At 38.2% G+C, this 27,375-nt stretch overlaps 2 protein-coding genes across 3 annotated transcripts in view; one reads left to right on the top strand and one right to left on the bottom strand.

Moving 5' to 3' along the window:
• Positions 1 to 11,676, top strand: part of LOC115918788 (transient receptor potential-gamma protein-like) — a 28,992-nt gene extending 17,316 nt beyond the window's left edge. Inside the window, exons 3-14 of the mRNA XM_030990547.1 lie at positions 392 to 505; positions 1,445 to 1,864; positions 2,423 to 2,628; positions 3,476 to 3,684; positions 4,216 to 4,352; positions 5,098 to 5,123; positions 7,014 to 7,153; positions 7,818 to 8,064; positions 8,501 to 8,696; positions 9,094 to 9,276; positions 9,689 to 9,772; positions 10,687 to 11,676. Coding sequence (XP_030846407.1) covers positions 392 to 505; positions 1,445 to 1,864; positions 2,423 to 2,628; positions 3,476 to 3,684; positions 4,216 to 4,352; positions 5,098 to 5,123; positions 7,014 to 7,153; positions 7,818 to 8,064; positions 8,501 to 8,696; positions 9,094 to 9,276; positions 9,689 to 9,772; positions 10,687 to 10,773 — 2,049 coding nt within the window. The 3' untranslated portion in view covers positions 10,774 to 11,676. The remainder of the gene's footprint in view (positions 1 to 391; positions 506 to 1,444; positions 1,865 to 2,422; positions 2,629 to 3,475; positions 3,685 to 4,215; positions 4,353 to 5,097; positions 5,124 to 7,013; positions 7,154 to 7,817; positions 8,065 to 8,500; positions 8,697 to 9,093; positions 9,277 to 9,688; positions 9,773 to 10,686) is intronic.
• Positions 11,013 to 27,375, bottom strand: part of LOC100891244 (polypeptide N-acetylgalactosaminyltransferase 13) — a 38,528-nt gene continuing 22,165 nt past the window's right edge. Inside the window, exons 5-11 of one of the 2 annotated variants that reach the window (XM_030990548.1) lie at positions 25,997 to 26,213; positions 25,046 to 25,219; positions 18,382 to 18,499; positions 15,591 to 15,911; positions 14,952 to 15,062; positions 14,309 to 14,458; positions 11,013 to 13,683 (exon numbers count right to left, since the gene is read on the bottom strand). In XM_030990548.1, coding sequence (XP_030846408.1) covers positions 13,522 to 13,683; positions 14,309 to 14,458; positions 14,952 to 15,062; positions 15,591 to 15,911; positions 18,382 to 18,499; positions 25,046 to 25,219; positions 25,997 to 26,213 — 1,253 coding nt within the window. In that variant the 3' untranslated portion in view covers positions 11,013 to 13,521. The remainder of the gene's footprint in view (positions 13,684 to 14,308; positions 14,459 to 14,951; positions 15,063 to 15,590; positions 15,912 to 18,381; positions 18,500 to 25,045; positions 25,220 to 25,996; positions 26,214 to 27,375) is intronic. The other variant, XM_030990549.1, reaches the window with a different exon arrangement.

The raw sequence follows: 27,375 nt of genomic DNA, 5'->3' as shown, positions 1-27,375 counted from the left end.
AAATAATCAAATTATAAGCATCTCTACAGTTCATCATTTTACCAAACAACAATCCGATCTAATTAGAATAGCCATTTTATTTGAGTGTTTTGTATAATTATTTTCGAAATATGATAATGAAAAAGAAAGAGAAAATTGGTTAGAAATATATTGTATTTTGCCCAATAAAATGACCTTAATATAAACTAAAAAGATATTTCCAAGCTAATGGAAAATTATAAGGAATTTACATCTTTATCTGTTACAAGACCTAACAAGTAAATTATCGTTGTGCAAAATATATTATGTTTTTCTTTAATGTGTGTGTTTATTTTTTTAATCGGAATGGGACATACCCATGAACAACATCCCAAAACCATTCACTTTAGTGTTTCAATTAATTTTATTTCAGGCAGACAGCAAAGGAACCGACTTGAAAAACAGATTCGCCGTGACCAACAACTTTCCACCTAATACCACTCCTCTCCTGCTGGCTTCGAAATTGGATGACCTAATAATTGTTGAGGTAAGGCATTATAGAGAATCCTTTTAGTTCTATTTCCATAATCTGAAAATGAATACCTTAATATAAGACGATTGATCTATATACTCACTTATATACATGTACCTCAAGTTCAACGTTTATTTCAAGGTATAGAACTATATGTCATAAATTGAATGTTATACTACAGTTTAATCTGTATACCGTAGTTAAAGATAAACTTTAGTACTGGTTTTAAAAAAAGAAAGAAGATGAATTCTCACAGAACCAAACAAAACTTACACTGAATGTTCAAGATTACAAATGAATGTCATTTGCCAAACAATTTTGGTAGAAAATGTACACTGGTTGAGTAATCAGCATAGAAAGATAAGGAAATCAAGGTAAGTAGGCCCGACACCATTTGTGCAATCAATGACATATACATCTTTCTGTTTACAGTGCTTGCTACTTTACAAAGACTGGGGCAAATTTATTATGATTTTGATGACTCCAGAACACTGCAGTACACACCAATACTTACATGCTACATGATCATCTTTTTCTGATCCATTCCACACCTTTTCTTTCACAATGCAATCGCATGAGCAGAACTTAACTTTATCTTTAAGGCTACACACCACAAATTAAACGAAAAATACTATGTCAGCATTTTTCTGATTTTTTTTCTTCTGCTTGAAATGGTCTCGGATCTATCCGAGCTTAAAAAGGAAGCACACATGATTTTAAAAAGGCAGAGCCGAAGAAGAGGAAGATGAAAGAGAAGAGGAGGAGGAGAAAGAGGGGATGAAAGAAGCTTGGTTTTGAGAAAGAGAAGATGATGGGACATGGCTTCTCTAACAGTAAAAGGCACATTTTCGAGGCCAAGAAATGTTATTTTGATTGGATTCTTGTGGAACATTTCCATTAAAGAGCGAAAATAATATAACATTAAAATAAAAAGATTTGTTTCGAACTGTACAGTTACTCCTAGACAATGGGGCCACTATGCCGACTGAAGAGGAGACACTTGCGCGCGTCAATGACGACCCGCTGGAGCAAGCCCTCGCACGTCTGCAGTGGTTCCAATCAATGACCAGCGACGCGTACATCCTGTTGACCTCTGATGACCCCATCGAAACGGCGTTGCTGTGGGGCGAGCGACTCAAGGAACAGATGCGACACGAGAGGCCGGTGTTCACCTCGTGTTATGAGATCATACACAGCCGACTGGAATTCCTTCTTACGCGGCTTCTCGACTGCGCAACTCGAAAGGATGAAATATGGGAGGCCCTCAACGAGAGAGCGGCGTCAGACGGTACGCGAAGAAGCGTGTCGAAGAGAGGGGTACTCTCCGATCCCATGGGGCGCTTGAAGCGAGTAGTGCGATTGGAATACCAAATGGTAACTATTGTTAATAAAAGCTGGTCCCTTATAATTGTTTTGCATAGTAGAACAGGAATTTTTCACTGTACATTGTGTACTTTATGTAAACACTACATGTACATTAAATCCTTATGTAAGTGTACAGGTTATGCCATTGCTCCTCTATTGAATAACATTTTTATATTGTGAATGTTACATCAGAAGCGCAATTTGATTTATTTTACATTGTCAACAACTTAAATGGTAATCCCTATCGCACTTCAAAATGCTCAAGGGGTTACAACATTACAATGCTTGTTTAGGATTTTACTTTTGTGAAATACCCGTGTAGGGTGTAAATTCGGGAGAAAAAAACAAGCGAAATCCTCATTTAGGGTATATTTTGGCTTCAGAAGAATCCTCGTTTAAGGGGTGTCTGGAAACCCTCTGGTCACGTATGCTCACAGTATTTCTACAGATTGACTGAGACCCCGTTACGCATAACGATGTCCGTTTATCTAGACATTATAAATATTTTTAAAAAACACAGGACATGGATACTAAAATTTACCCTTCTCTTCCACCTTTCCTATACAGTTTCTGTCTCATAGTTACTGTCAAGAATACATGCTACAATGGTGGTACGCTGACGGCCCCATACCTTGGAGTTCGTGCAGTCAAATTGCCAGTATTTTCTTGGTGCTTCTTATTTCCATTTTATCGCCCATCATCTGTATTTTCGACATCGTTCTACCGGAGAATATACGCTGTGTCCGACGGTTCGACAAGCTAATGGCTACCCCGTGAGTAAAAAGAGAAATTCTTCTGTAGAATATCTTGCAAATTATTTTTAAAAAACTGTTGCCACAAAAAGTTGGAATAACTTTGGTGTACCACTTTTGAAGAGGTAACTGTGAAAATATGATTTCCTATTGAAAGACAGAGTTTAAATCTTCTCAGAGCATTATTGAGTAATCTAAATGCTCATAGAGACTGATCAATAAAGCTCCAAGAAGATGGAAACTGTATTTATCAAGAATAAACCATATCGTCACAATCATTTCATGAAAAGAGGTAACAATGACATTCCAACTTATGGGCAAAAGTGTATACTCTACACCGCTATTCATTGAAATAGATTGAAATCGAGTATGAACATTCAAAAGACCTGTTTACTAATATCCTCCTTTTCAGATGGAGCTATTACTTAATAAATCTGTTTGTGCTTTCAGAGTGTATTGTGTTGAATGATATACACTATTGTCTTATGTAGATGTTAACATACCCCCATCTCTCCTATTTACACTTTTGTACAGAATATCCGCAAAAACGTATGAGAAGTATTCACATTTCTTATTTGTTATATAAGCCTACCAGTACAATTAGTAAGTATCCTTCTTTGTGCATGTGTTGCTAATATTGCTTCCAAACCGTTAACCCTCGGATCTGTTATCTTAAGAAGATGTAAACATATCCTATCTCTTCCACGTATTGGTTTGTACAGGGTACTCTCTAGATGTGTTCACATGTCCTCTGCATTCAGAAAGGCTTATCGCTAAAGATTAATCCGTTTACCGTCTAAACCTTGATACACACAAAGAATATTATCTTGTGTATTGTGTAAACACACCCCACCTCTTCCACATTCAGATTTGTACAGCACATCCTCCAGACGTGTTCACAAATCCTCTTTCTTCACGCACTACTCTACATGACTATGGGCATCTCCATTACGATAATGGAGTGTCCCGATTTCATCACTTTCCGGCACGACCCCAGAGGATTCAATTGCGTCCGTTACACTTACACAATTTTCCCGTTGGGGTCGCGCTTCATCGTGGTGTTTATATGGGTCATAGGTAAGTATTGCTATTGTTGGTGGTGGTGTTGTTTACTCGAGTACAACCCACGAGACCGAATTTTTAGAAAAATAACGAGACAGACGGTCCAAGACCTTCCGACAATCTTCCGACAACTTTCGCACTCATGAGCTGCCGATCATGTTCGGTTTGGTGTGCAGTTATTTTTGTCGGATCTCTGTCTAGTCATACTGGTGGGATTTCCCTGTTTACCCCCGTCTTAAAGCGGACCAATGTTTGAAATTAGCAAAAAGCCGTGGCTGGAAATTATCCAACCTTCCAGATGGTAATTATAATCCTGGCAACAACATTTTACAAATTTAGAATTATTTTTGTTTCGTAAATTTGCCGCTAAAAAAATGTTTTCTTGTTCTGGAGATGGAGATGCCTTCTCTCTGTCTTTATCTATTCCTTTTCTCTCTCTCTCTCTCTCTCTCTCTCTCTCTATCTCTCTCAATATCTGAGTGCATCCTACTCCACCCCCTTTTTTCATTTCCCCCTATCACTTTATATGCATGACTCTTTTTACAGGAATGACTTTGCAACATGTGACGCTAGTCTACATCCAAGGCTTGAAAACATATCTCCGAGTGTACTGGCATATAGTTGATTTCGCATCAATAGCTCTCCACTGGTCATACATTGCCCTAAGCATCAGTATTACTGTGGTAAGATCATTGTCTTCTCAAAGAGAAGTTTGATTTTTGGTGAAGGTAATGTTTTGTGGAGTTTCTTCATTCTTCTTAATAAGTTTTGAAGAATATTATATTAGCAATAACTGCTAAAAAGGGTTGCTCCTCAAACATGTTATATACCTGAATTTTACCTTGACATTTTGTTGTACCTCTGCCAATTTAAGATGGGGTTGCATGACTGACGGTCAATAATATTCTTCGACTTTTTGGTCTTGCTCTTTGGTATTAACAGGAATTGATTTAGTTGCTAGTTGCGGTCTTGATTTTAATTGATATGATTTTCTCATAATCTGTTTTGCATTTCGACGGATGATAATCCTATGATATCTGTTTGATTTAGTGACCAACTTTTACTCTATGTAATATGTGATATCAATTATTGTTGCCAAGGGTAGTACGATCTTATGTACAGTATCATTTTTTAAACAATTGTGAAGTTTTTGTTTAAATTAAGGAAATCTCTGATTTCTTTCTTAGTTTAGTTACTTTATACTGATAAAATATCAGGATTTGATTTCAATGTAATTTTAGTTTGATTAAAAAAAAACACCTGTATATAAGTCTCATGATTTGGAAAGCGCTATTGAATTATATTCGGGAATAAAGTTTTAGGACTGTTAATTGTAAAATTTCTTGTTTGATGGTTTATTTATTTATTTGTTTGTTTCTGTTTCGTTTATTTGTTTCCTCTCTTCATAATTTCGCTGATGGATCGCAGACGGGAGATGCAGACATCTTGTACATGTAAGCTATGTTCTCTCGTAATTACGCTAGCATATTTGAAGATTAATAGATTTTCGATCAAGAAAAACACGAAAAAACCCACCATAGACACCTTTATATACTAGTGGTACACGAACGAAAGAACTGTATATATTTTGTTTTTCAAATTGCTTTTTCTTCACAAAATGATTCACTTTGGGCGGTAAAACCCCATCTAAGAAAACCAGGTTTTCAAATGAAGAAAAAAAAAAATAAAAAAATGAAGAAACATGCTTCTTGACTAAAATCGACCGATTAGCTATTCCCATTTGGAAATTATATATCAGAACTACATATTCTGAGATTGTCATGGTCGCAGCTACCATTGAACGGCCGTAGGGGCTATTTGAAATTCATCAAAATTTACCGGGAGCACCGGTAAATTTTTATATTCAATTTTTCTCGAAAGCAGAAGTGTTTTAGGAGCTAAATTTTTTGGTGCTTTTAATACATCCACAGGGCATCCAAATATATCAAATTGTAAAGATTCACTATCCACCCAATTTTCAAATTTTCCCAAAACTTTGTATTACCTTTAATAATATATGAATTGCAATAGGCTGGGATGTTTTACCCCTCCTGGTCCGGCCTTTGTCTGTATACGCCACTATAATTCGGGTTGCGATATGCGATTGAACTTCGAAAGAAATAACAAATATTTATAGATTTTTTTAACTTGCTGTATAAAGATGCCGCGTGATATTAAAAAATGGTTTAATGAATAATTGTATTTGTGAATCGTGCTCTTTTTTCATTCAATACTTAATGGATGAATATTTAACGGCCATTTATGTTTCTGATAGTATTCTTTTAAACCATCCCTATCAAGTTCAATGTCCTATATGCGGTAATATCAAACTAAGAAGAAGGAGGAGGGGAGGGGAAGGAGGTGGAGGGAGAGGAGCAGAAGAAATCTAACGAAATTGGTTTTTACAAAATATTGAGATTTGTTTCCATATCAAGGTAATTATCCTTTTCATCTCGCACTATTTTATTCATTCTATTCCCTAACCGCCCCTTTCTCTCTCTATTTCTCTCTCTCTCTTTCTCTTCCCTCCCCACCTCTCCAACCCCCTCTCTTAATCTCTTCTCTCTCTCTCTCTCTCTCTCTCTCTCTCTCTCTCTCTCTCTCTCTCTTTCTCTTCCCTCCCCACCCCTCCAACCCCCTCTCTTAATCTCCTTTTCTCTCTCTCTCTCTCTCTCTTTCTCTTCCCTCCCTACCCCTCCAACCCCCTCTCTTAATCTCTTTCTCTCTCTCTCTCTCTCTCTCTCTCTTTCTTTCTCTTCCCTCCCTACCCCTCCAACCCCCTCTCTTAATCTCTTTCTCTCTCTCTCTCTCTCTCTCTCTTTCTTTCTCTTCCCTCCCTACCCCTCCAACCCCCTCTCTTAATCTCTTTCTCTCTCTCTCTCTCTCTCTCTCTCTCTCTCTCTCTTCCCTCCCTACCCCTCCAACCCCCTCTCTTAATCTCTTTCTCTCTCTCTCTCTCTCTCTCTTTCTCTTCCCTCCCTACCTCTCCAACCCCCTCTCTTAATCTCTCTCTCTCTCTCTCTTTCTCTTCCCTCCCTACCCCTCCAACCCCTCTCTTAATCTCTTTCTCTCTCTCTCTCTCTCTTTCTCTTCCCTCCCTACCCCTCCAACCCCCTCTCTTAATCTCTTTCTCTCTCTCTCTCTCTCTCTCTCTCTCTCTCTCTTTCTCTTCCCTCCCTACCCCTCCAACCCCCTCTCTTAATCTCTTTCTCTCTCTTTCTCTCTCTCTCTCTCTCTCTCTCTCTCTCTTTCTCTTCCCTGCCTACCCCTCCAACCCCCTCTCTTAATCTCTTCTCTCTCTCTCTCTCTCTCTCTCTCTCTCTCTCTTTCTCTTTACCTATCAGCAACAACACAGCCATTTCGTCATCTCATTCATTTTTCCACCTGAACAAGGTATTTCACTTCCATTTCGACAAGTATGAGGTGGAGAGACGGGCGTGGGACACGTTCGACCCACAACTCATCGCCGAAATCTGCTTTTCAGGTACGTGAAAGAATCAGTCGTTGCCAAGGGCGTACATATGGCTCTTTGAATGGGGGGGGGGGGGGGGGGGGGGGGGGGTTATGATACAAAAATCTCTGACAAGTAAGGAAGGGCATGTGCAACATTTATTCCAAACATCTTTAACAAGTAAGGTTTTAGAGGGGCACAAGAATACAAGAGGCCGGTCATCTATTTTTCTAATTGCGGTGTACCACAATGACTTTCAATAAGGGATGTGCGCCTTCTATATTAGAGTGTGAGCAGTACCCCTCTAATATGAACTGAACAACATATGATTATTTTATATTCCTGATCTCATGATTTGTCTTTTGCATCTGTTTGATATTATATTATATATATCTTATATTATACGTAAATATATGTTTGTGTATAGTTATGTAATATATCATCAACTAATGAGGAGAGCCTCTTACGCATGAGTGCAGACCCCCTCCATGTATTGAATTGTTTAAATATATATTTCAAGCATTTCTGATAAATTTGATAAATATATTGTAGTTGATATGAAAGGCCAAAAGAAGCTGAACACAAGCGAAATAATAACTGAAAAGCATGGGAATCGATTGAAAAAGAACGAAAAATTTGAAATATATAAACTATCACTGACAAACTTTTATGTTTTCTCCTTTTGTTGTGATTTCAGTGGCTAATATATTGTCGTTTCTTCGCCTACTACATGCGACCGTCGCGTTCCAGTTTGTCGGTCCCCTTCAAATCTCCTTCGGCGCCATTTTGAAGGACATGGGTCGATTCGCGTGTCTGCTGGTCTTCGTGCTGACCGCCTTCGGCATGGGTTTCACCCAGCTCTACGCCACCTATAACACGCAGGACGATGACGAATGCCGTATGGATCCCACTTCGGATGAGTGTATGACCCTTTCTTTTGAGACGTAAGCAAGAACTTCAAAGCGAGATTAATTCGTTTTCTTTTCGCGCGAGTATCTAAAATCCTATTCGTCGATTTTGTTTTCTCACTGCACCAGTGCTGGCTAACACTCTCAAAGCTTGTTGGGATATTTTTAAAACTTAAACTATTTATTTATTTGCTTATTTATTTATTTATTTAAAAATATTTATACAGGATGACACCATCTCCAAAGCTGGATAATAGAGATGACATAATCCCACCAGTCTGTGAGACTAACAATAATGTATAAAACGATTACACGACCCAGGAACTGTGGGCTCTCGCGGTTGTTAAACAATTCGACGCGCTTTCTTTTAGTAAACACGGATCTGCCTAGTTCGTTTTAATAAGTTAATTTATTTATTCAAATTGGTTGTTTGTTAATTACACATGTTTATCTTTTCGTTGAACCTTGCCAGGATTTCCAAGTCAGTGGTGGCTCTCTTCTGGGCGCTTTACGGCGAGACGAGCGTCGATACGCTCAGGGTGTCGGACAATCTCTGGTTAACCCAGGGCGTGGGCATTGTCCTGTTCGGTGTCTACATGGTACTCGTGGTCACCATCATGCTAAACGCCTTGATTGCCATGCTCAGTAATACCTACTCACGCGTTGAGGTAAGCGGGACTTAGCGGGTAAGGGCGATTGGTGATCACCGCAAAGACTTCCCCAACTCGCTCTCTCTCTCTCTCTCTCTCTCTCTCTCTCTCTCTCTCTCTCTCTCTCTCTCTCTCTATGTATGTCTGTCTGTCTTTGTCTCTCTATCTGTCTCTCTGTCACTCTCCACTCTCGACCTAGCTAGGTATAGTTATTACTTGGTGGGATTGAATCCTTTAAATACATTGGGCATGGTTAGTTGCTGGAACCAGGGCTGGAACCAAAGGTGGTGTAACATAGCTCCAAAGCACATTGGAATTGGCACATAGAGACGTAACATGCCCAATGTGTTACAATATTGTTACAGAGGTTTTTCATCATGATTAATGTTGATGTTTTATCTCTTTGCTTGTCTAGGAGAATGCGCGTAAGGAGTGGCACTTTGCCCGGACACGGATGATGCTAGAGTACGATCAGATGACGGGATTCCTGCCCCCACCCTTCAATATCATCCCTAGGGTGGGGTGGTGGGTTCAGAAAGCATACAATGGACTCAGAAGAATCACAGTGGCGATATGGAGATGCAAGAACAGTGATATTGTATGTTTAGTAATGTGCAAGTTGTAGAACGGGGGAACGGAGGGGGGGGGGGGGATTTTGGGGCTCTTCTCCCGCCCTCCGTTAGAATTAATGTTTACAATATTTTTGTGCAAATGCAAAGAAGCAAAATTCTATTGATTATAATTCAAACAAATCAAATCATTCTCATTTTGTTTTTTAAATTAGCGGAAATGAAGAAGAAAACAAAATCAAACTAATGTCTAAACTACATAGAGGGGAGGAGGGGGGGGGGTGCAATTCAGAGTTCTTATATTCCTATCCTCAACCTTCAACATAATGTTAGATAACGATTTCAGTGTTATGGAAGTTTGCATCTTTAGAAGATCCTCTCTCTCTTTCTCTTTCTCACCCTTTCTCTTTCTCTTTCTCTTTTGTTTCTCTTTCATGACAGATTTTATTGAAGATGGAGAAGAGAGGTGAAAGACATGTGAGGAGCAATGCGCCTAGAACTCTGAAGGGACACAAATGGAGAAAGGTGAGCAGATGATTACTATTATAGTTTGATTAACTCTCCTCTGATCTCTCTCTCTCTTCCCTCTCTTTTACTCTCCCCATATGTCAATCTCTCCTCCCCTCTCCCTTTCTCTCTCATTTTCTTAACCCCCCCCCCCTTTTTGTCTCTCTCTCTCTCTCTCTCATACTCTCTCTCTGTCTATCTAACTATGCGTTTAAGTTTACACGAATAGCATTTTTTCCGCATTTTGCTCCGAATAGGCGTTTCTTAGTATATACACCAATAAACCATAAATATCAACGACACAATAAACTGTTTGCAGTTTATCTCAAATTTATAACGAGTTTTTTCAAAATCACCAATCAACACCTCAATATGCTGTTCTCTGTAAAACATAATGATCGAATAGATTCATGAATTCGAAAACAGTAAATAATATTGACAGCAATGCGCTTTTAATTTATCGAATTATTTTTAATTAACGATACCAAAAAAAAAACAATAGAGAGGAAATCTAAAAGAGTAGGACATCGACGAAAAAGAGGGAAGATGAAAGAAATTCGAAATTTTGAAAGACAATTACATGTACAAAGAAACAAACCCCAAAAGAGGTTGAAAAGGGAAAAAGGGCAAGAAGACAAAAATATGAAAAAGAGGAGGCCCAGGTAGGAGATAGAAAAGAAAAGGATGTAGAAGAAGAAGAAGAAGAAGAAGAAGAAGAAGAAAAAGAAGAAGAAGAAGAAGAAGAAGAAGAAGAAGAAGAGGAAGAGGAAGAGGAAGAGGAAGAGGAAGAAGAAGAAGTAGGAAAGAAGTATGAGAAGAAGATGAGAGTATGAGATGAGGGTAACTTTCTTCTAATGTCAATCTTTATTGTTTCACATACCTCTGGGTCTATATTTTCAATAACCGACCGTTGTGTTTCATGTTTCTTTCAGAAAAGCGGAGGCAAGATTTTGGCAAATCGTCTGTTGCAGTGTATGCATTCAAATCCCGAACGCAGCCAGCAACTGAACTTCTACTGACAGAATTAAATTACCTCAGTTACCTTTATAGAAAAGTATCATACTCGAACCAGGTGAGGTAAATGGGTACCTGGCAGGAATTAATTCCTTGAAATGCTAGAGCGCTGTAATGGCGGCTAGGCTAAAGGTGGGGGTAATGATACATGCTACTATACTAAATACCCCCCTCTGTATAGTAAGCACACGGTATATTTGTATCAATCAAGTATGTTTTCATGGACTATAAACAACGAATTAAGTTTTTATGTAAATAGCATTATTTTTATTGAGAGTGAAAATAAATATCAACATGAAGACACAAAATTAAATAATGCCTCCGGCACCACTTTCAGTGGGCGGAGGCATACAAATGGCAAATTTACATAAAACATTACATTTTGACGAAAATCACTTCTATAACTAACAGAACGTATATTAATTCATTGCAAAAGTTATCAAAACTGTCAGCCTTTGACATGAGTTGTTTGGAATTTATTTTGCACGGAACACCTGAAAACATTGCAGCCTATTAAATACATCGGTCACATTGCCCGATCGAACCTAAAACGACCGATAACAAACAAAACATTGGTTATACAAGATGATATATCTGTTGTTTGGTCCATTGTATAGTAGACAATATTATATCTACCGTTATGTTTATATTAGTAAGATATAGACTGATCTGGGCCCCGTCTTACAAAGAGTTGATATCAATCGTAACTTATTTGCGATTGATATCAATCGTAACTATGTACATAAGAGATAGGAGACTGCAAACTTGCGATTGATTGGAGGACTTACGATTGATTTGGATCGATCGTAACTCTTTGTAAGACGGGGCCCTGATGTGTGTTTCTTAATTGGGTTACTACAATTTAAGCAACACAGATATTTGGTCTTGACACATTGTAACGAACGTTTTAAAAAAATAAAACCAGAACAAGAAAGACATTCACTTTGGATGCTGCTCTGTTATGCCTTTCTGGCTCTTGGCCGATCATACAATTTGGTCCAATAAAAAGAAGAGCAAAAGTTGTTAATTTCTAGGGATCTCACAATTTCCTCAAACTCAGTGAGAAGTTCTATCTGTTAGGGGATGACATCCTACACCTTTTAGTTGTTAAATAGGAGCTGCAATTGGATTATAATGTCTCCTTTTGTATAATTATACAAAGAGCAATTAAATGCCACAGTCACTATAACGAGGATTAAGTGACTATAGATATGTATAGGAATGTTTGCAAGGGGGACTTGAGTTTTCTGTTTAAAAACAAATTGAAGTCATTCCCCCCTCTTTTTTATCACCATTATAATAATAATATTCAGTTCTTGTATAGCGCATAATATATTAACAATGCGTTTCCAAAGAGTTTTGGAAATTATTACCCTAGCTTTAGCCAAATTAATGGATATTTTCATTAAGAAATTAATCACATGAATTCATTTCTGTGAAACCAACATATTTAGATTACACAACATTCCATGTAATGTTTGCTCAAATAAAACAGGAGTTCCCTCGTTTTTCAGAGAATGTTTCGGTTGGTCCTAAAACAATCTTTGGTCCTGTACATGACCCTGTAAATCAATAAAATACACACTTCAACATGAAACACGTTCGAAAAGAGTTTCAATAAATCAACTCACTTACTGCTTGTAGAAACCATGTTCGAATTGTGTAAATATGACAGTGTACTGTTTACATAATTCAACCGGCAATGGACAAGGCTACTGAAACAATTGCCTAAAGTTGCTTTCTTGAAAGTATTTACGATCATGTTATTCTTAATGCCGAGGAGTGGAAACCAACTTTATTGTAGGACTCATTATGAGGGATCGCGTCCTTTTGGGTCGAATCCACTCCAAGTGATTGTGTTATCCACTCCAAACTGGTGATTTAATTAACTCTTTTGAGAGTAACTTTGACTATATAGTTTGATAGTAGACTGCCACCTCAAATGAAGCGATCCCTAATAAATATGACTCCCCAAAAGTTGGTTTCATCTCCTATAATTTAGAGAGTTCTACTTATATCGACACGAACGCCAATCATTTCTCGAAATTGGAAAACATTACAATGATGTAGTATACATTATCATCATCATCATCATCATCATCGATCTTCATCACGATCTTCATCCTCCTCCTCATCTTGCATTGTTAATATCACCATCATTAAAATTTGTATTTTTAATTACCTATCCGTTCTGCTGAATAAATGTGTTAATCTATTTCATGAGGCTTGTCTGGGGCTGTCGTATAATCATTTCTTACAATGACAATCCTTCTTCCGCAAATAATTTTGTAATGTTTGATGAAATTTAGTATTTGTGACAGTTCATCATTTTGGTTTGAAAATAACAATTGTTATATATATTTGCTCATTTATGATTCATTGTCAGAAACATACTTATTGTACTTTATATCATTATTCTTATATAAAAACACTGTGTACTTATATGAATGCAGAACAAAATCAAATCAAATCAAATCAAATCAAATAGTCCAAACATGATTCTATGGGATACAATATACTATTGCAAGTGCCCTTGAGTGTTGTTAATACATTTTATTACAGTAGTTATGATCCTATATTTGAAATATGGGCCTTGTTTCATAAAAATTGTCACCGATAACAAGTTACAATGTATGACTACTGTTATAAGCATCTAATTGGATGAGAGAAAATTTGTCATCAAAATTTAGCATTTGTTATTGATAACAATTGTTTTATGAAACAGGGTCCTGAATTGCAATATTTGCTGTGTGCTATCTCCACGTGATTTCAGTAAATGTTTCTAAGATGGCCCACTGTTGGGTCGATAATGAGTTGCATTCTTCAAGTATTACAAATGATTTCATTACTTCTTTGTCCAATTTCTTCTTCAGTCCCATGCATTGGCCTGTGAGTTGGTGCTGCATTGTTCCAATCTGAAGCGAAAATTGAAAATGGATACAAGAATTTAAAAAATCATTTCGTCTATTCCTTGTTAATAGTGCTAAAATGTTTAACATCTTGTATTTAATCGTCACTCTGTAACAGTATTAACTCTTTTTTATTAATATTTATAATGTATTATCAACTGTTTCTAAGAAATTGTCACTGATTTATGTCTTTGTCAATGTCTGAATCAAGTTTCATTATTTATTTCTTGCAATTGCAATTACCAATTGATTTATGATAATATTGAATATTGAATTTTTCCAATTCAATTTTCAACTGGAACTCCCAAAGAGTTCCTGGGGATTGCTGTCCTCTCATAAATACATACAAAATAAGTCACTGGACTCGGGATCAGAATTTATTTATTTATATAAGTAACGTTTTTATTATTATTATTATTATTAAAAAAGACGTGATTTATTGTTGTATTATTTGTCTCTTTGTAAAACAAATATTGATGTAAAAGGTAAAAGAAGTTTCATATCAAAATACTACTACATTAATTAAATGATCTATAGTTAATTTGAACAACCAATCCATTTAGCATATGCAACAGAATATCTCCGTCTTCGATAAATTATCACTCTCTTGAACTCGTATCATCTATCCCACCTGTTCGTTATACTGCCATTGTTGATTTGTGAGTAGTCTGTTGTAGTGCACGTCTTGGCACTCAAGGAGCATTACATGATTGTCGCCCTCTACTGCTGTGATACAGAAACGGTCATGCCGAAGTTGACTCAAATCGTTCCAAGAAAAAGTCTGATGAAATTTAAGTTGAAGAATAAAATAGCAATTTTACAGAAAGAAAGTATGATAGCTCATGAATAAAATGGAAAATAGATAACTTGACCAGACAACAGGAATGTAATAACAAAAAGATCAGTTAGGAAAGTTTTATAATAACGATCATAACAAATAATAGGAGGGAACAGAACTACTAAAAACCTAATGATAAACGATAATTGGCCTTTGATGTGGTTTTAGACAAATACATTTTCATTAACCATTTTACAATACTTAATTTATCAGGTGAATCTGCTGTTGCTTGTCTAAACCAACCTAAATATTTCACAATTGATTTTGTTAAACATTTTGCTACAAAGAGACATAAACGTATACCACGTGCAGGCTTAACTACTCGTTACGCTCCCGTTTTTTGTGTGGTGTTTAATTGTTTTACATTTTTTTTGCTTTATACCTTTTTTAAAACTTTCAAAAAGAAATTATTTCTGAGACTTTAGTGAGACCATACCTGCGCAAGAGCACCTTCCCGGCATGCATTGACAGCAAGGTGCGCCCCCATCCGTCTCCCATCGGTAGCATGGAGCACGTCGATGCATAGATTCACTCCCTCATTCATAAACTGTCAAAACATAACCCAAAAAACAATTTGATAAAAGACATTGGCAAAGAAAATAAGAAAAAAATAAAGAAAAATATGAATGAGAAGATTGAAAAAGAGTGAGAGGAGGAAGAGAAAAGGGAAATGTAAATTGATTTTTTAATATATGGAATACTTTTTTAATAAATAAAAGATATTTGTATTTTTACCGCATAGATTGAAACTTAATTCTGGGCACTGGTCTCGAATTTTCTCCGTGGAGCGTTCATGATGCCAAGATTATTAATGATATCTAAACTTGTCATTACAAAAACACCCTGCTGATGCTTTCTCATTCATAATTTTAATTTAATTTGTTTGTGATGATGATGATGATGATGATGATGATGATAGTGATGGTGATGGTGATGATGGTGCCATGATGAGAATGTTGACATCATCATCACCATCTTCCCATCATCATCACCATCATCATCATCGGTACCATCATCATCATCATCAATAGCCTTTTCCTTCTCATTTTTTTAGACTAAAAGAATCTGTCCTTACCCTTCCAAGTGCCTGGAAGTTGAGTGGCAGGATATTCTCTGGATACACGTTCTCCAAATACCACTCAAAATTTTTGCACTTCAGCTCATCCCTTATCCGTATCCTTGACGAAATGTCCCCGGCATCCACGGCCTGGTACTCTGGCGTCAGCCCGTAGAATAAGTGTTTAATCCGCCCACCCCACACTTCGAGAACTCTTTTGTTGTTGCGTAGGAGCACAGTCTCTGGGTTGCCAGGAAAGTCGTAAGGAGGCTTGGATCTGAATACGTGACCCACTCTGGAGCACGGAACTACTTCCAGGCTTCCGCCACATTGCCACACCTAGAGTAAAACAATATTGAATAAAAATGAAGGAAATTGTAATTACATCTTTCAAATGTATATAAGATCATTTTAACAATCTTGAAAATATAAAGAGCGCATAGTATATTTTGCAAGAGAGAAATGTGCCCCGTGTACCTTATCCCATTGAATGGCAAATGAACCCCCTCAACCTCCTATATTCTCCCACTAATCTGTGGCCTTGTGACTTTTTATTTGATATATCTATCAGGACTGGTACAACCCCCCCCCCCCCCCCCCCCTCCATGATACCACCGTCTCTTCGACCGCTGGTCCAGACTCGATCTTGCTATGCCACTGTAACTTAAATATTGATACAAACAATGTTGGACAATTTAATTTGAAGGACTAAACAGAATTTGGCTTTATAGCGATCAACGTGAAATAAATTACCTCTATACATGTTCACTTAATACATTTATTTTTAATCCTCAAAATCACCCTCAACCCTACACCAGGCACTGAGGATTAATAAGACGGTGTTCGACGATTTGAATTGTTGGACTGAACTGAACCTCGGCTTGAAATACATCATCTCGGACCTACCATCAGAACATTTTCACCAAATACCTTCACTGTAAATCATTCCACATCACTGCATTAATACTTGACCTCAACCCTACATCACAAGATATTACTCATGACGATTGAGTCATGATAAAAGTAGGATAGTCCTTGCTTCCCGAGTGGGACATTCCGAAAGAAATGTGTTTAATAGCGGCTACTGAGGAACGGGGCACATGCCCCCTTATCAAATTATGAAGAGAACAAAAACGATTAGGAATGAGAACAAGAAAGGGAGATGGGGAAATATGAGGCACCCTGCCGCACCCTCCCCATAAATGGTGGCCTGTTTATTAAACTCGCATCCCCTTTATCACGTTATAAATTGTCCCCCCCCCCCCCCCATGGTAGAACGCATGTTACGCCACTGATAATGTTACAAAGGGTCACCAACCGAGTTGATATTACTTTAATTTCCACCAATCACAGGAAATTTGCTCGATTAAATACTTCCGCAGGAAACTAGGAATGGGAATACTCCATTAATAAACCTGTCTCAGCGATGTCCCAAAAGGATTATTTGATAGAATTGAAATTGGTCATGAATACATTCTTCATGACCCTTATTAAATGACTTGTTTACGACACACTGAATAGGATATAGCGGTAAGTATGGTTTAAAACCTAAAGCTTTTAAAACCAATGTCAAAATAGATATAAAAGGTTATAGCATCAGTGGTTGCATCATCTAACATTGGATATCAATAACATTCAGTAATTGTATCGAGTTTTTTGTTAATTTTTAGACTTTACCTGTAAATGTTGTGAAAGCATTACAATAAATAAAAAAAAGTTATTGCATCAGTGGTTGCATCATCTAACATTGGATATCAATAACATTCAGTAATTGTATCGAGTTTTTTGTTAATTTTTAGACTTTACCTGTAAATGTTGTGAAAGCATTACAATAAAAAAAAATGTCAAAGTGTGTCTCCATGGACTACGGACGCCCCATTTCTCCTTTGCGATTTACAATTTGCAAAAGTAGCCCCTTTGATTAATCTATCTTCAACTTTTGGCCCCACCCTCCCCCTACCCCTCTTTTGGCCCACCCTCCCCCTACACCTCTTTCGGCCCCACCCTCCCCCTACACCTCTTTTGGCCCCACCCTCCCCCTACCCCTCTTTTGGCCCCACCCTCCCCCTACCCCTCTTTTGGCCCCACCCTCCCCCTACACCTCTTTCGGCCCCACCCTCCCCCTACACCTCTTTTGGCCCCACCCTCCCCCTACACCTCTTTTGGCCCCACCCTCCCCCTACCCCTCTTTTGGCCCCACCCTCCCCCTACACCTCTTTTGGCCCCACCCTCCCCTACCCCTCTTTTGGCCCCACCCTCCCCCTACACCTCTTTTGGCCCCACCCTCCCCCTACACCTCTTTTGGCCCCACCCTCCCCCTACACCTCTTTTGGCCCCACCCTCCCCCTACACCTCTTTTGGCCCCACCCTCCCCTACCCCTCTTTTGGCCCCACCCTCCCCCTACACCTCTTTTGGCCCCACCCTCCCCCTACACCTCTTTTGGCCCCACCCTCCCCCTACCCCTCTTTTGTATTAATCGATTAATCATAGTACTATATTAACTCACATGAGCCTTACATACAATAAAGACAGATGATTCAGCTCCTCCCATCCCCCAGTTGGACTATTCTTTTGAATTTCAAACACATAGTGACACTAGTGGTCCCTCCTCTTCCCAATCAAATGAGGGACTAGTACTTCGCAACTGACCTACAGATTCACTACAAATCATTTCCTCTCATTTCCGTCGCGTTTTTGCAGGTCCTTCTCCTTTTCTTACAACACAGCGAGAGAAAAAAAAAATCATCAACAACAACAAAACATCCATCTATTACTTGACAGGATAAACAAGTATATTGAATCATTCACCTTAAAAGAGAGCTCCAGATTTTCGCTGCCCCAGACATGCAGTTCTGGATCGTAATATCCCAAGCTCTTGAAGAACTTTCGATCTATGGCGAAAAGACCCCCTGCGATAGTCGGTGTTCTGTTGACGTAAAAAAGAGGGTTGGTGTCATTAGATAAAAACATAGTTATACCGTTAACCATGAAGCAATATTACGTTACAAATGTGATTGATTCAACAGTTAAGCAGATACAAGATTAATGCTAACTCCAAACTCCAAACTGCAATGATAGTGGCTCGCTAGGTGGGGGGAGGGGGTATCCGCCTCGTCAACAAAGAACTTTAAAATTATTTTAGAGAGGAAGACAACGAATATGATAAAATGAATAAGAGAAATATGATATGATATAAGAATATAAGAATAAATAAACCATTAACAGATATACACACGGGGAATAAAGAGAAATTATGCAAAATGACCATATCACATAAGAATAAATGAACAGCAAATTGTCATCGTTCATTTTTTTTTTCCAAACGAAACCATGTTGTAGGAAAGTAAACGAACCATGAAGTATATCCGTAACTTGCAGACATGCGCACCTGCTCCCTTTCCGGTATGTTTATTATCAATTCATACCTGCGTGAAACATTCAGTCGCTTATCATATAATGTGCCAGATGTTTGCTTGTTGAGTTGTATTTCATAAATAATTTTAACAGAATTTCCCCCAGAAGAGGTACCACGTGATGAATGAATCAAAAGTATTGATTGACATGCACATGGCAGGCAGGGCAGCGATCTGGGGAGGATGGGGGGGGGGGGGGGGGGGGTACTTCGGGATACTTCGCCGCCAGGAACTTTTCAAACATTGGGGAACCTACAACTGTACATGCATCTAATGTTTCATTACCTTACACACTTTGAAAAGCTTAAAATTCAATATTCATCATCCCAAAGTTAAATACTCTTTAGTCGATGTCTTTTTGATACACATGTGTGTTTATATATATATATATATATATATACTCGCCGACTAATTACAGATGCATATATAATATTTTGAAGTGTTGAATCATAACATTTAAAGGAGATGTAAAGAAACTCTGTCTAAACTAATATTATTGTACCCTGCAATGAAAGTGCAAAAAAACAGCTAATGAAATGAAAACACATTCCATCAAAAACATATCATTTAACGGATGAATCGAATAGAGACATTAGGCAGCAAAGGAAGTAAACACCTAGTTGTCATGGCAACAAATTGCGGTTTATTGGATATCCGGCAGGAGGATTCCGATAAACACTTCAATTAAAGAAAAAGTAAGTTTGGGAGCTGTTAAAGTGGAACCAGGCTTCAAAGTGATCGCAAGCAGACAGCCCTTCCTTTTCAGAAACAGAAATTAAAAGAAAGTTTAAAATATAAATCGATGATTAGCCTGATTCCATCCATCTGCTTTACCCGATACATCACGTTTCAATTGTAATCTTTAACCTGATTGTCTTTATAAATTACTCCTATGTGTTTCATATAAACGTGGTCGTAAAGATAATATTCGGCTCCTACGTTGGATTCAATTGTAAAAGAAAATCCTTGAAAAGAAAGATAAATCATTTGTATTAAGGCAAAATTAGAGTTAATTTCCATGTAGATAACAATGATTTTATTCCTAGATAAATCATCCAAAGTTGAGGATTAACTACAAAGGAATTTTATAGGATCGTCGCTAACCATACCATTTTTGCTTCAAATCCTTTCAAATGAAGCTTTTCAACATATATTTTCAAATTTTTCAATAGTTCTGGGCCCCGTCTTATAACGGGTTGCGATTGATCCAAATCAATCGCAAGTCCTCCAATCAATCGCAAGTTTGCAGTCTCCTATCTCTTATGTACATGGTTGCAATTGAAATCAATCGCAAATAAGTTGCGATCGATATCAACTCTTTATAAGACGGGGCCCTGTAGTGACATGTACCTTTAAAAAAAAAACTTCATTTCTGTGAGATATCAATCAATACATCTTCTGAAGTAGAGATCCATAAATGACTCATATTAGCTGCTTTTAAATCTTCTAACGTTGCTTAGTAATCCTACTTTTTTGCCTGAATCATACTTGTCTTAATCCTACGTTTTCAAGAAGACATTGCTATTTTCTTTCGCAAAGATGTACTGCAGCTATATTTCGCGTGGAATGACGATTTGACTTTGAATTCTGACTTGTGCACTGACAAATATAATGTCTGAAAACCGATAAACCAGATCAAGATCAATATCCACCCATTATTCCTCTTTTGAATATAGTAGTTTATGTTTTGTAAAAGATTGTCACGCCTTCACCATGTTCATTCCCTCATGCTCCTTACTTTTACTACTTAAACGTAATTACTTTCCTTTGATAACGTATCAGTTTATAATTTGTCTATTTAGTTGTTATCACTTCGTAAAGTAAATCTCGAAAAAGACCATGGAGAGAAAAAAATTGCTCAATCAGATATGAAAAGAACTAACATCGATGAAATCACGTTCTTCAATACTAATTGAGTAACATTAAGGTGTCGTTAACAGAGGCATATTATCTCTAACAATTGTGTAAATAGAGCTACAAATTGTAATTCTGTGTTTGCTCGTCCCAATGTGGTTCCAATAATTAAGGATGTGAACTTACTATGAATCAGTCACAATATGTATCCAGAATCAATTAAAATAACAACCAACCAACCAACCAACCAACCAACCAACCAACTAACCACCTTACCAACCAACCAAACAAAAAAACGAGCACAGTAAATTGAACAATGCCTTTGCCTATCTTAATCAAATAATTCTTTTGAAATACTTAACTAAGAGTTGAATGACTTTAAATTGTCATTGGCAATTGGCATATTGTCAGAGATATTAAGAAAATTACTGTTGATTCCACGACATGATGGATATTATATTCAATCTGCTTTAATGCTTACATACTGAAGCTTATATTAGCGACCAACATTCAAATTGATAGGGCACGAATGATCGAGAAATTTCACATGCATCCTCATCTGGCTGTCAGACATGTTAGACATGTTGTTTTTAAAACTTGATTGTCGTCTGTCTTCAAAACGTGTTCAGGGCGTCGCCAGGGGGAGGGGTAAGACTGCGCCACCGGACCCCGATTAAAAAGAAAAATTACAAATTTTGTCGGAAAAACTGGAGAAATACCCTAATTAACAATTTTTCGTACCTCTGTCGGTGAAATTGAAAAGAAATATTAAGATCGCTTTCCTTTTACCCTTGATGTAAAGTTAGAAAATCTTAGAACCTTTTTCTAAAAAGCTTGTTGTCTAATGTTTGGCTATCTTAGGTTCAAATTTGGTCCTACAAATCTACAATCTTGATTTAAAGTGGCGTAGCGATGGCCCTACTTCAATCTCAAGAGCTTGCAGAGAAGCGAGAAAAATGTCTTATCTTGTCAGGCTTCACAAGACTAAGAGTTGTATTGAAAGAAATCTGAAGTCTTTTTTGTTTTATTTGCGGGATAATTTTTGGCGCTCTTGTCGGCAAATTTTTGTCCTGCCCCCCCCCCCCCCCCCACCCCATTAGAAAATGGCCTATTGACGCCCCTGACTCGAAGGAGGAGGAGGATATACAATGTCACATCGTGTCAGGCCTCACAAGAGGCTGGGAATCCAGTCGAATGTTTTTCTCAGATTAAGCCAAATGTTTAGCAGATGTTATGTCGGATTTATACATCTCGGGGCTGATCAAATGTGTGTTGCACGTGGCTATGTTAGCTCGCATTTCTCCGGCGCTGTCAAAATATGTTTTGATCCTGGCGATGTGGAGATAGGCTTGGCTCCCCTTCTTCGTGATGATGATCTGTCTTCATCTTTCCTGTTTCTGCAGGTGCCTAACATGATACCCAGGGGCGTCAATAGAGGGTGTGGGATGTGACCCCCCCCCCCCCCCACACACACGCACACACACTCACCAACACCCATTCTCCATCCTTGTGGATCGAAACAAATGATATCGTTATAATTAGTTTATTTCATCTCTGTTATCATTCTTAATTTTATCATTACTTATCATTCATCCATTATTATTTATTGGGATGGGGTTACCGTTGGGAAAATTTGGCAAATCTGCTCGAAACGTCTTCCGACATCTCTATCCCATCCTTGCCGATTAAAATGGTCAGACGCAGCCTCCAATAATGCTAATCTTATCTGTTGTGAATCATAAATTATATGTTTAGAAATCCATCGTGATCTTTCCTTTTTACCCCCTCCTCCCTGATCTTAACTCGCCGAGCCCTTCGCCCTGTTTGGGTTTGGTTTATAAATAAAGTCTACCAGTTATCATGGACCTACAGTTTACGATAACAAGTTGGAGACGCATCCGACATTGCCCTGGGGAAAACAGTATGATATATTACATTCTTATAAACAAACACGTAATAAATCTGTCTTAACGATCTGATTGTTTGAAAGAACACCAAAGAATACGTTATAATTTGTTAACAAAAATGTAAATAATAAACACAGACGTTTTATGATTTCCTTTATCAGTAACATGCCGTGCCCAACCCAAGTACAAATTTTGGGGTCATCTTTACATTGAGTGTACCTCATTTTAGTCCTGCAAATTAAACAATCCATATAGGTCTATTATATCATCACAGAAATAAGCTTCTAAGTGTGAATTAATGACCTCTTTCATCGCCATGTCTCTGAACTTAATTAGCAAACGAAACGCGCAAAACAGCCCATCAGTTATTGCGTCATTATACTGTGTAGTATTATCTATTCGAAGTCCCTCTTGGCAAGGATGTCGGTAATTGAGTAGAACAATCATACTGTAACAGTTTACTCGATCCGATGTCCCTAGGAGCAAGGATGTTATATGTCACAATAACAATCACAATTGTAGTATATTGTAATTGACATCCCTCGAAGAAAAGATGTCATATTGCATAATAGCAATCATAAGGTGTTAGTATTTTCTCTTCTACATCACCTTTGGACAGGATGCCATGAGTGTCGGGAGACGGAAGCAGAAATAGTCTGTCCATCACTAGTGGGTTTATCCAGCGGAAATCTTTCAAGGATTATAGGGTGCTTCGACCTAGCCGGACGGGGAGCTAGGGGGCTATTTTCATCCGGGTAGGTTTGAGACATTGCTTTATTGAAGATCAATCTGCTATAGTTATCACAAGGGAGTAAGTGTTGAATGGGGTCGGTGAGGAAGGGGGGGGGGGTGGGCGCAAACCCCTTCTGGCATATCCACATTAAGTTAAGTACAAACATAAATTAGTCCCGCGGCAGTACATTTAGATCCCAAAAGGCACCCCTAGCTAAAAAGAACAAAAACTCTACTGACCTCGAGGGAGGGGTGGTATGTGTTTAATACAATTCAAATCATCATGAATTAAACTAAATTATTTGAAATCTAGTCAATTTGTGTGTGTGTGTGTGTTTTATTAAAGTGCTGGAGTTTTGGAATCTCCTGATTTGAAAATTTAGAATGTACACCCTTGTTGCTTTCTTGAAAGAGATTTTTTACTCTGCCTTAAAGCCAACCCTTGCAAGACACTCCTTCCCCAATAATATTCACCGCCACTCATAATGAACAGAGCCGATAAACTCAAAAGCTGAGAGCAGTGACAGAATAAATATTAATGCTGCATACCACTTACAAAATGGTGATCACGTGTTTTCATAATATACTGTATGTGTTTGCATTTTTTCTATTCCCAGCTAGGTTTCGTTCCTGACGGATCACGTGACATGACGTGATGAGTGAGTAAGATCTGGAGAAGACAAGTCCAAGGGTCATGACCATGGAGATGACTGGAGATCTTCAAGAGAACAGCGAAGCAGACATCTTAATCCAGGCTTGTTTCCGATATTCTCTAAATTAACCTCAACAAGCAGACCGCCTGGAAAGTTCAAACATCATCCTCGATCGCCCAACTAGTTTTCCAGATCCATTATTGTTCCTGGCGTTCCTCAAAATAGGCATGATATCCAATGAAACTGAAGAGAAGTATCACCAATGTGACTAAAATGTCATGGTTTTGTTGTATTTCATTACATGAATTACGTAAACAAATACAATGTAACCCTATGGGACTTGGTAATGAGGATTAATGCCTTGACATAGGGAACTAGCTCATCGAATTGGGGTAGAACTCGAGACCTTCCGGTTATGAGACCACTGCTCTACCACTGAGCCATCGCGCCTCACACGCCTCAATGGATCGGACCCTTGCCCCCAATTTTTTTTGTCTCCACCTCTTACTCTCTCTCTCTTTGCGAAACATGTCATGTATTTATCTGTCCATTCTACAAAATACTCTCTGATCGCATCCTCACGTCTTTCAACATTATTGTATTCCATCCACGGCACTATATCCTTTGGCAAGATATTAACCTGCAGTTGCTACTCTCCACCCATGTGTTAAATGGGTACCCGGTAGGATGCGACCGTCATTGTTGGTCAAACAGTTTTAAGCGTCAAGTGCCGCCTGACTGGAATACTCCACAGGGAGTGGAGATTGTGCATACAATGTGTGCGGGCAAGCATTGAATCCAATGACCAGGGTATTCTGTAAAGCGCTTAGAGACATGGTAGATGTATAAAGCGCTATATAAAAGCGGGGGAAAAGCTCAGACCCGTCACACTGGTATAGAATCGCATCCTCACCTCAATGGTGTTGCAGCATCCTGCCACACCCTTTTCATCTCCCTCTGAGGTGCATGTGTCCACATGAATTCTGGGAACCAGCTAAAGCCTCCGGTCCGGGCTATCCCTCTGATGAAGGTATACGAGAAATCCGTGTCACTGATAGAGTCGATAGCAGGGCTTACGACTCGAGTACTGAAGAGGGAGAAAAGGGAAGAAACAACAAAGAAAATGAAGAAAGTGATCCCTGAACTGAGTATAACTATTAATTATTGCTTTGAATTTTCACCAATTTCACTAAAGATTTTCATGTGACACAGAGGCCCATCATCTTGGATTTTCGTAATAAAGTTGTAAAGAACTCTGTAACAACTCTGGGCAGCTCAGTTTAACACGTTTCAAATCGTTTTTAAACTGGGAGTGTTAACAAATAAAGACATGTTCAAAGTTATCTCGATTTATTTCGAAACTTATCACAAACTCGCGAGGTATATAAACCAACTAATAGCAATCGATTTCCCAAATGATCTCTGACTTGTGCAGACCTTTCCCAAATTGTTTCCCGAATTATCTACTTATTCAGTACTATCCCGGTTTGTTTCCAAACTTTTATCGGGATCTCCTAATTTGTTTCGTAAATTATCTACGAGTTATGTGAAGTTTCCCCGATTTGTCTCCTTAATATTATCAACAAGTTGCGCAGAGTTCTCCCCGTTCGATTCGTATATTATTCACAAGTTGTACAGGTCTATCTCGATTTCTTCCCCAAATAATTTCCACATTGTGCAAAGGTTTATAGTGATTTGTTTCTCAGATTATATCGCGATCTATTTCCATAGTGCCCTACAGGTTCTGCTGAGTTAACCCGATCTGTTTTCAGTGTGCTCTAAGAGTTCGACAAAGCTATCCCGACCTGCTTCCCAACTCGGAAGATTTCCATACTTTTTCATTTCTCTGTTTTATCAAACAAACCTGTTTCTATTGATGCAGTCCAAGAGCGGTTCCAGCCACCCCTCCGTACATTCACAATGCGAGTCCAGGAAGACAAGCACGGTAGCATTACGACTTGCTGCCGACACTCCTGCGAGTCGGGACCCTACGACTCCGCTACGATGCGGCATGCGGAGCAACCGCGTAGGTACGGGAAGATGGGAGATGTAATCTTCGAGCCAGCCCCTATACCAATCTTCTGAAGAATAACGAAAATTGATGATGATTTAAAATCAGAGATGTGATGATGAAGGATTTGCTATCCTGATGTAGAAAGAGGGATTATACAATAATAGCAACGTCTCCCAAATGGCAGGTTGACTAGTAAAACGGCGTACAGTAAAATAAACGTAGTCAGGTATAATGGTTTTGTGCAAAACCCAATTTTAACCCTAACCCTAACCATATACCTGACGATATAAAGTCCGGAACAATTCTCCCATGAAAAAATGTCGGGTCAACGAATAGGACAAATTATTCGTCGAAGCCAGGTACAAAAGTTCTTAACATATTTTTTTTTAAAGAAGGAAATATCTAAACGTCCGAGTATGACACGACCTCACAGAAATTGCCATGAGGTCTCTTTAAGAAACATGCAACGGGTCATTATAATTATCCTTGTCAAGGGTCATTTTATATATGAAAGGTTGTGTCCGGAGTGCCCTGGTCATTTGTAAAGTAGCCGGAAGGTCAGACATGTCAAGTGCTATTGAAATCAATCTGACCAGTACTTGCAGTAGTCTGGTACTACTCGGACACATGCTTGTAATTTCCTTTCAATATGGGAAAGTTACTGCAATTTCAATACATCTTATCAACCATGTGCATGGCGATAACATAATTAAGGAAGTTAACGGAAAAGTCTGACCAAGAAAACATTTCCTTGATAAGACCCAGTTCCTTAAGCGGTTTCAGATCAAATGCAAAGAGACGGGTAAAATAATGAGTATGGTCAATATATTTAAGATTTTGATTTAACCGGCTGGGAAGCAAATTCCGAAGGGACCGATACAGTTTGATCAACGAAATATTCCTCAAACTTTCATCGCTCTTTCGAAATAAGTTATAACCTTTAATAGAGATTTTAATGGCAAGAAGCCTTTGTGAATATTTACCAAAATCAGTGATAAGATTTCATTATTTCGCGGCATGAAACTTAAAGAATTTGGTTCACTTACGTAAAGATTTTTCGCATGCTAAAATAAAATTCTGTTTTTAGAATAGTAGGATGAGCTTATATTGTCCAAGTAAGGGCAATATATGACTGTATAATATTGAAAACCAATTATAGTGATAGTGGTAGTGACCAGGCTTTCATTTACATAATATCATTTTGATTTACCTCATGGAACTCGTTAATG

Source organism: Strongylocentrotus purpuratus, unplaced genomic scaffold, assembly GCF_000002235.5.
Source record: "Strongylocentrotus purpuratus isolate Spur 01 unplaced genomic scaffold, Spur_5.0 spur5_scaffold_19, whole genome shotgun sequence".
NCBI classification, from domain to species: domain Eukaryota; kingdom Metazoa; phylum Echinodermata; class Echinoidea; order Camarodonta; family Strongylocentrotidae; genus Strongylocentrotus; species Strongylocentrotus purpuratus.
The sequence above is the reverse complement of the archived record's forward strand: the minus strand, read 5'-3'. Positions and strand labels throughout refer to the sequence as shown.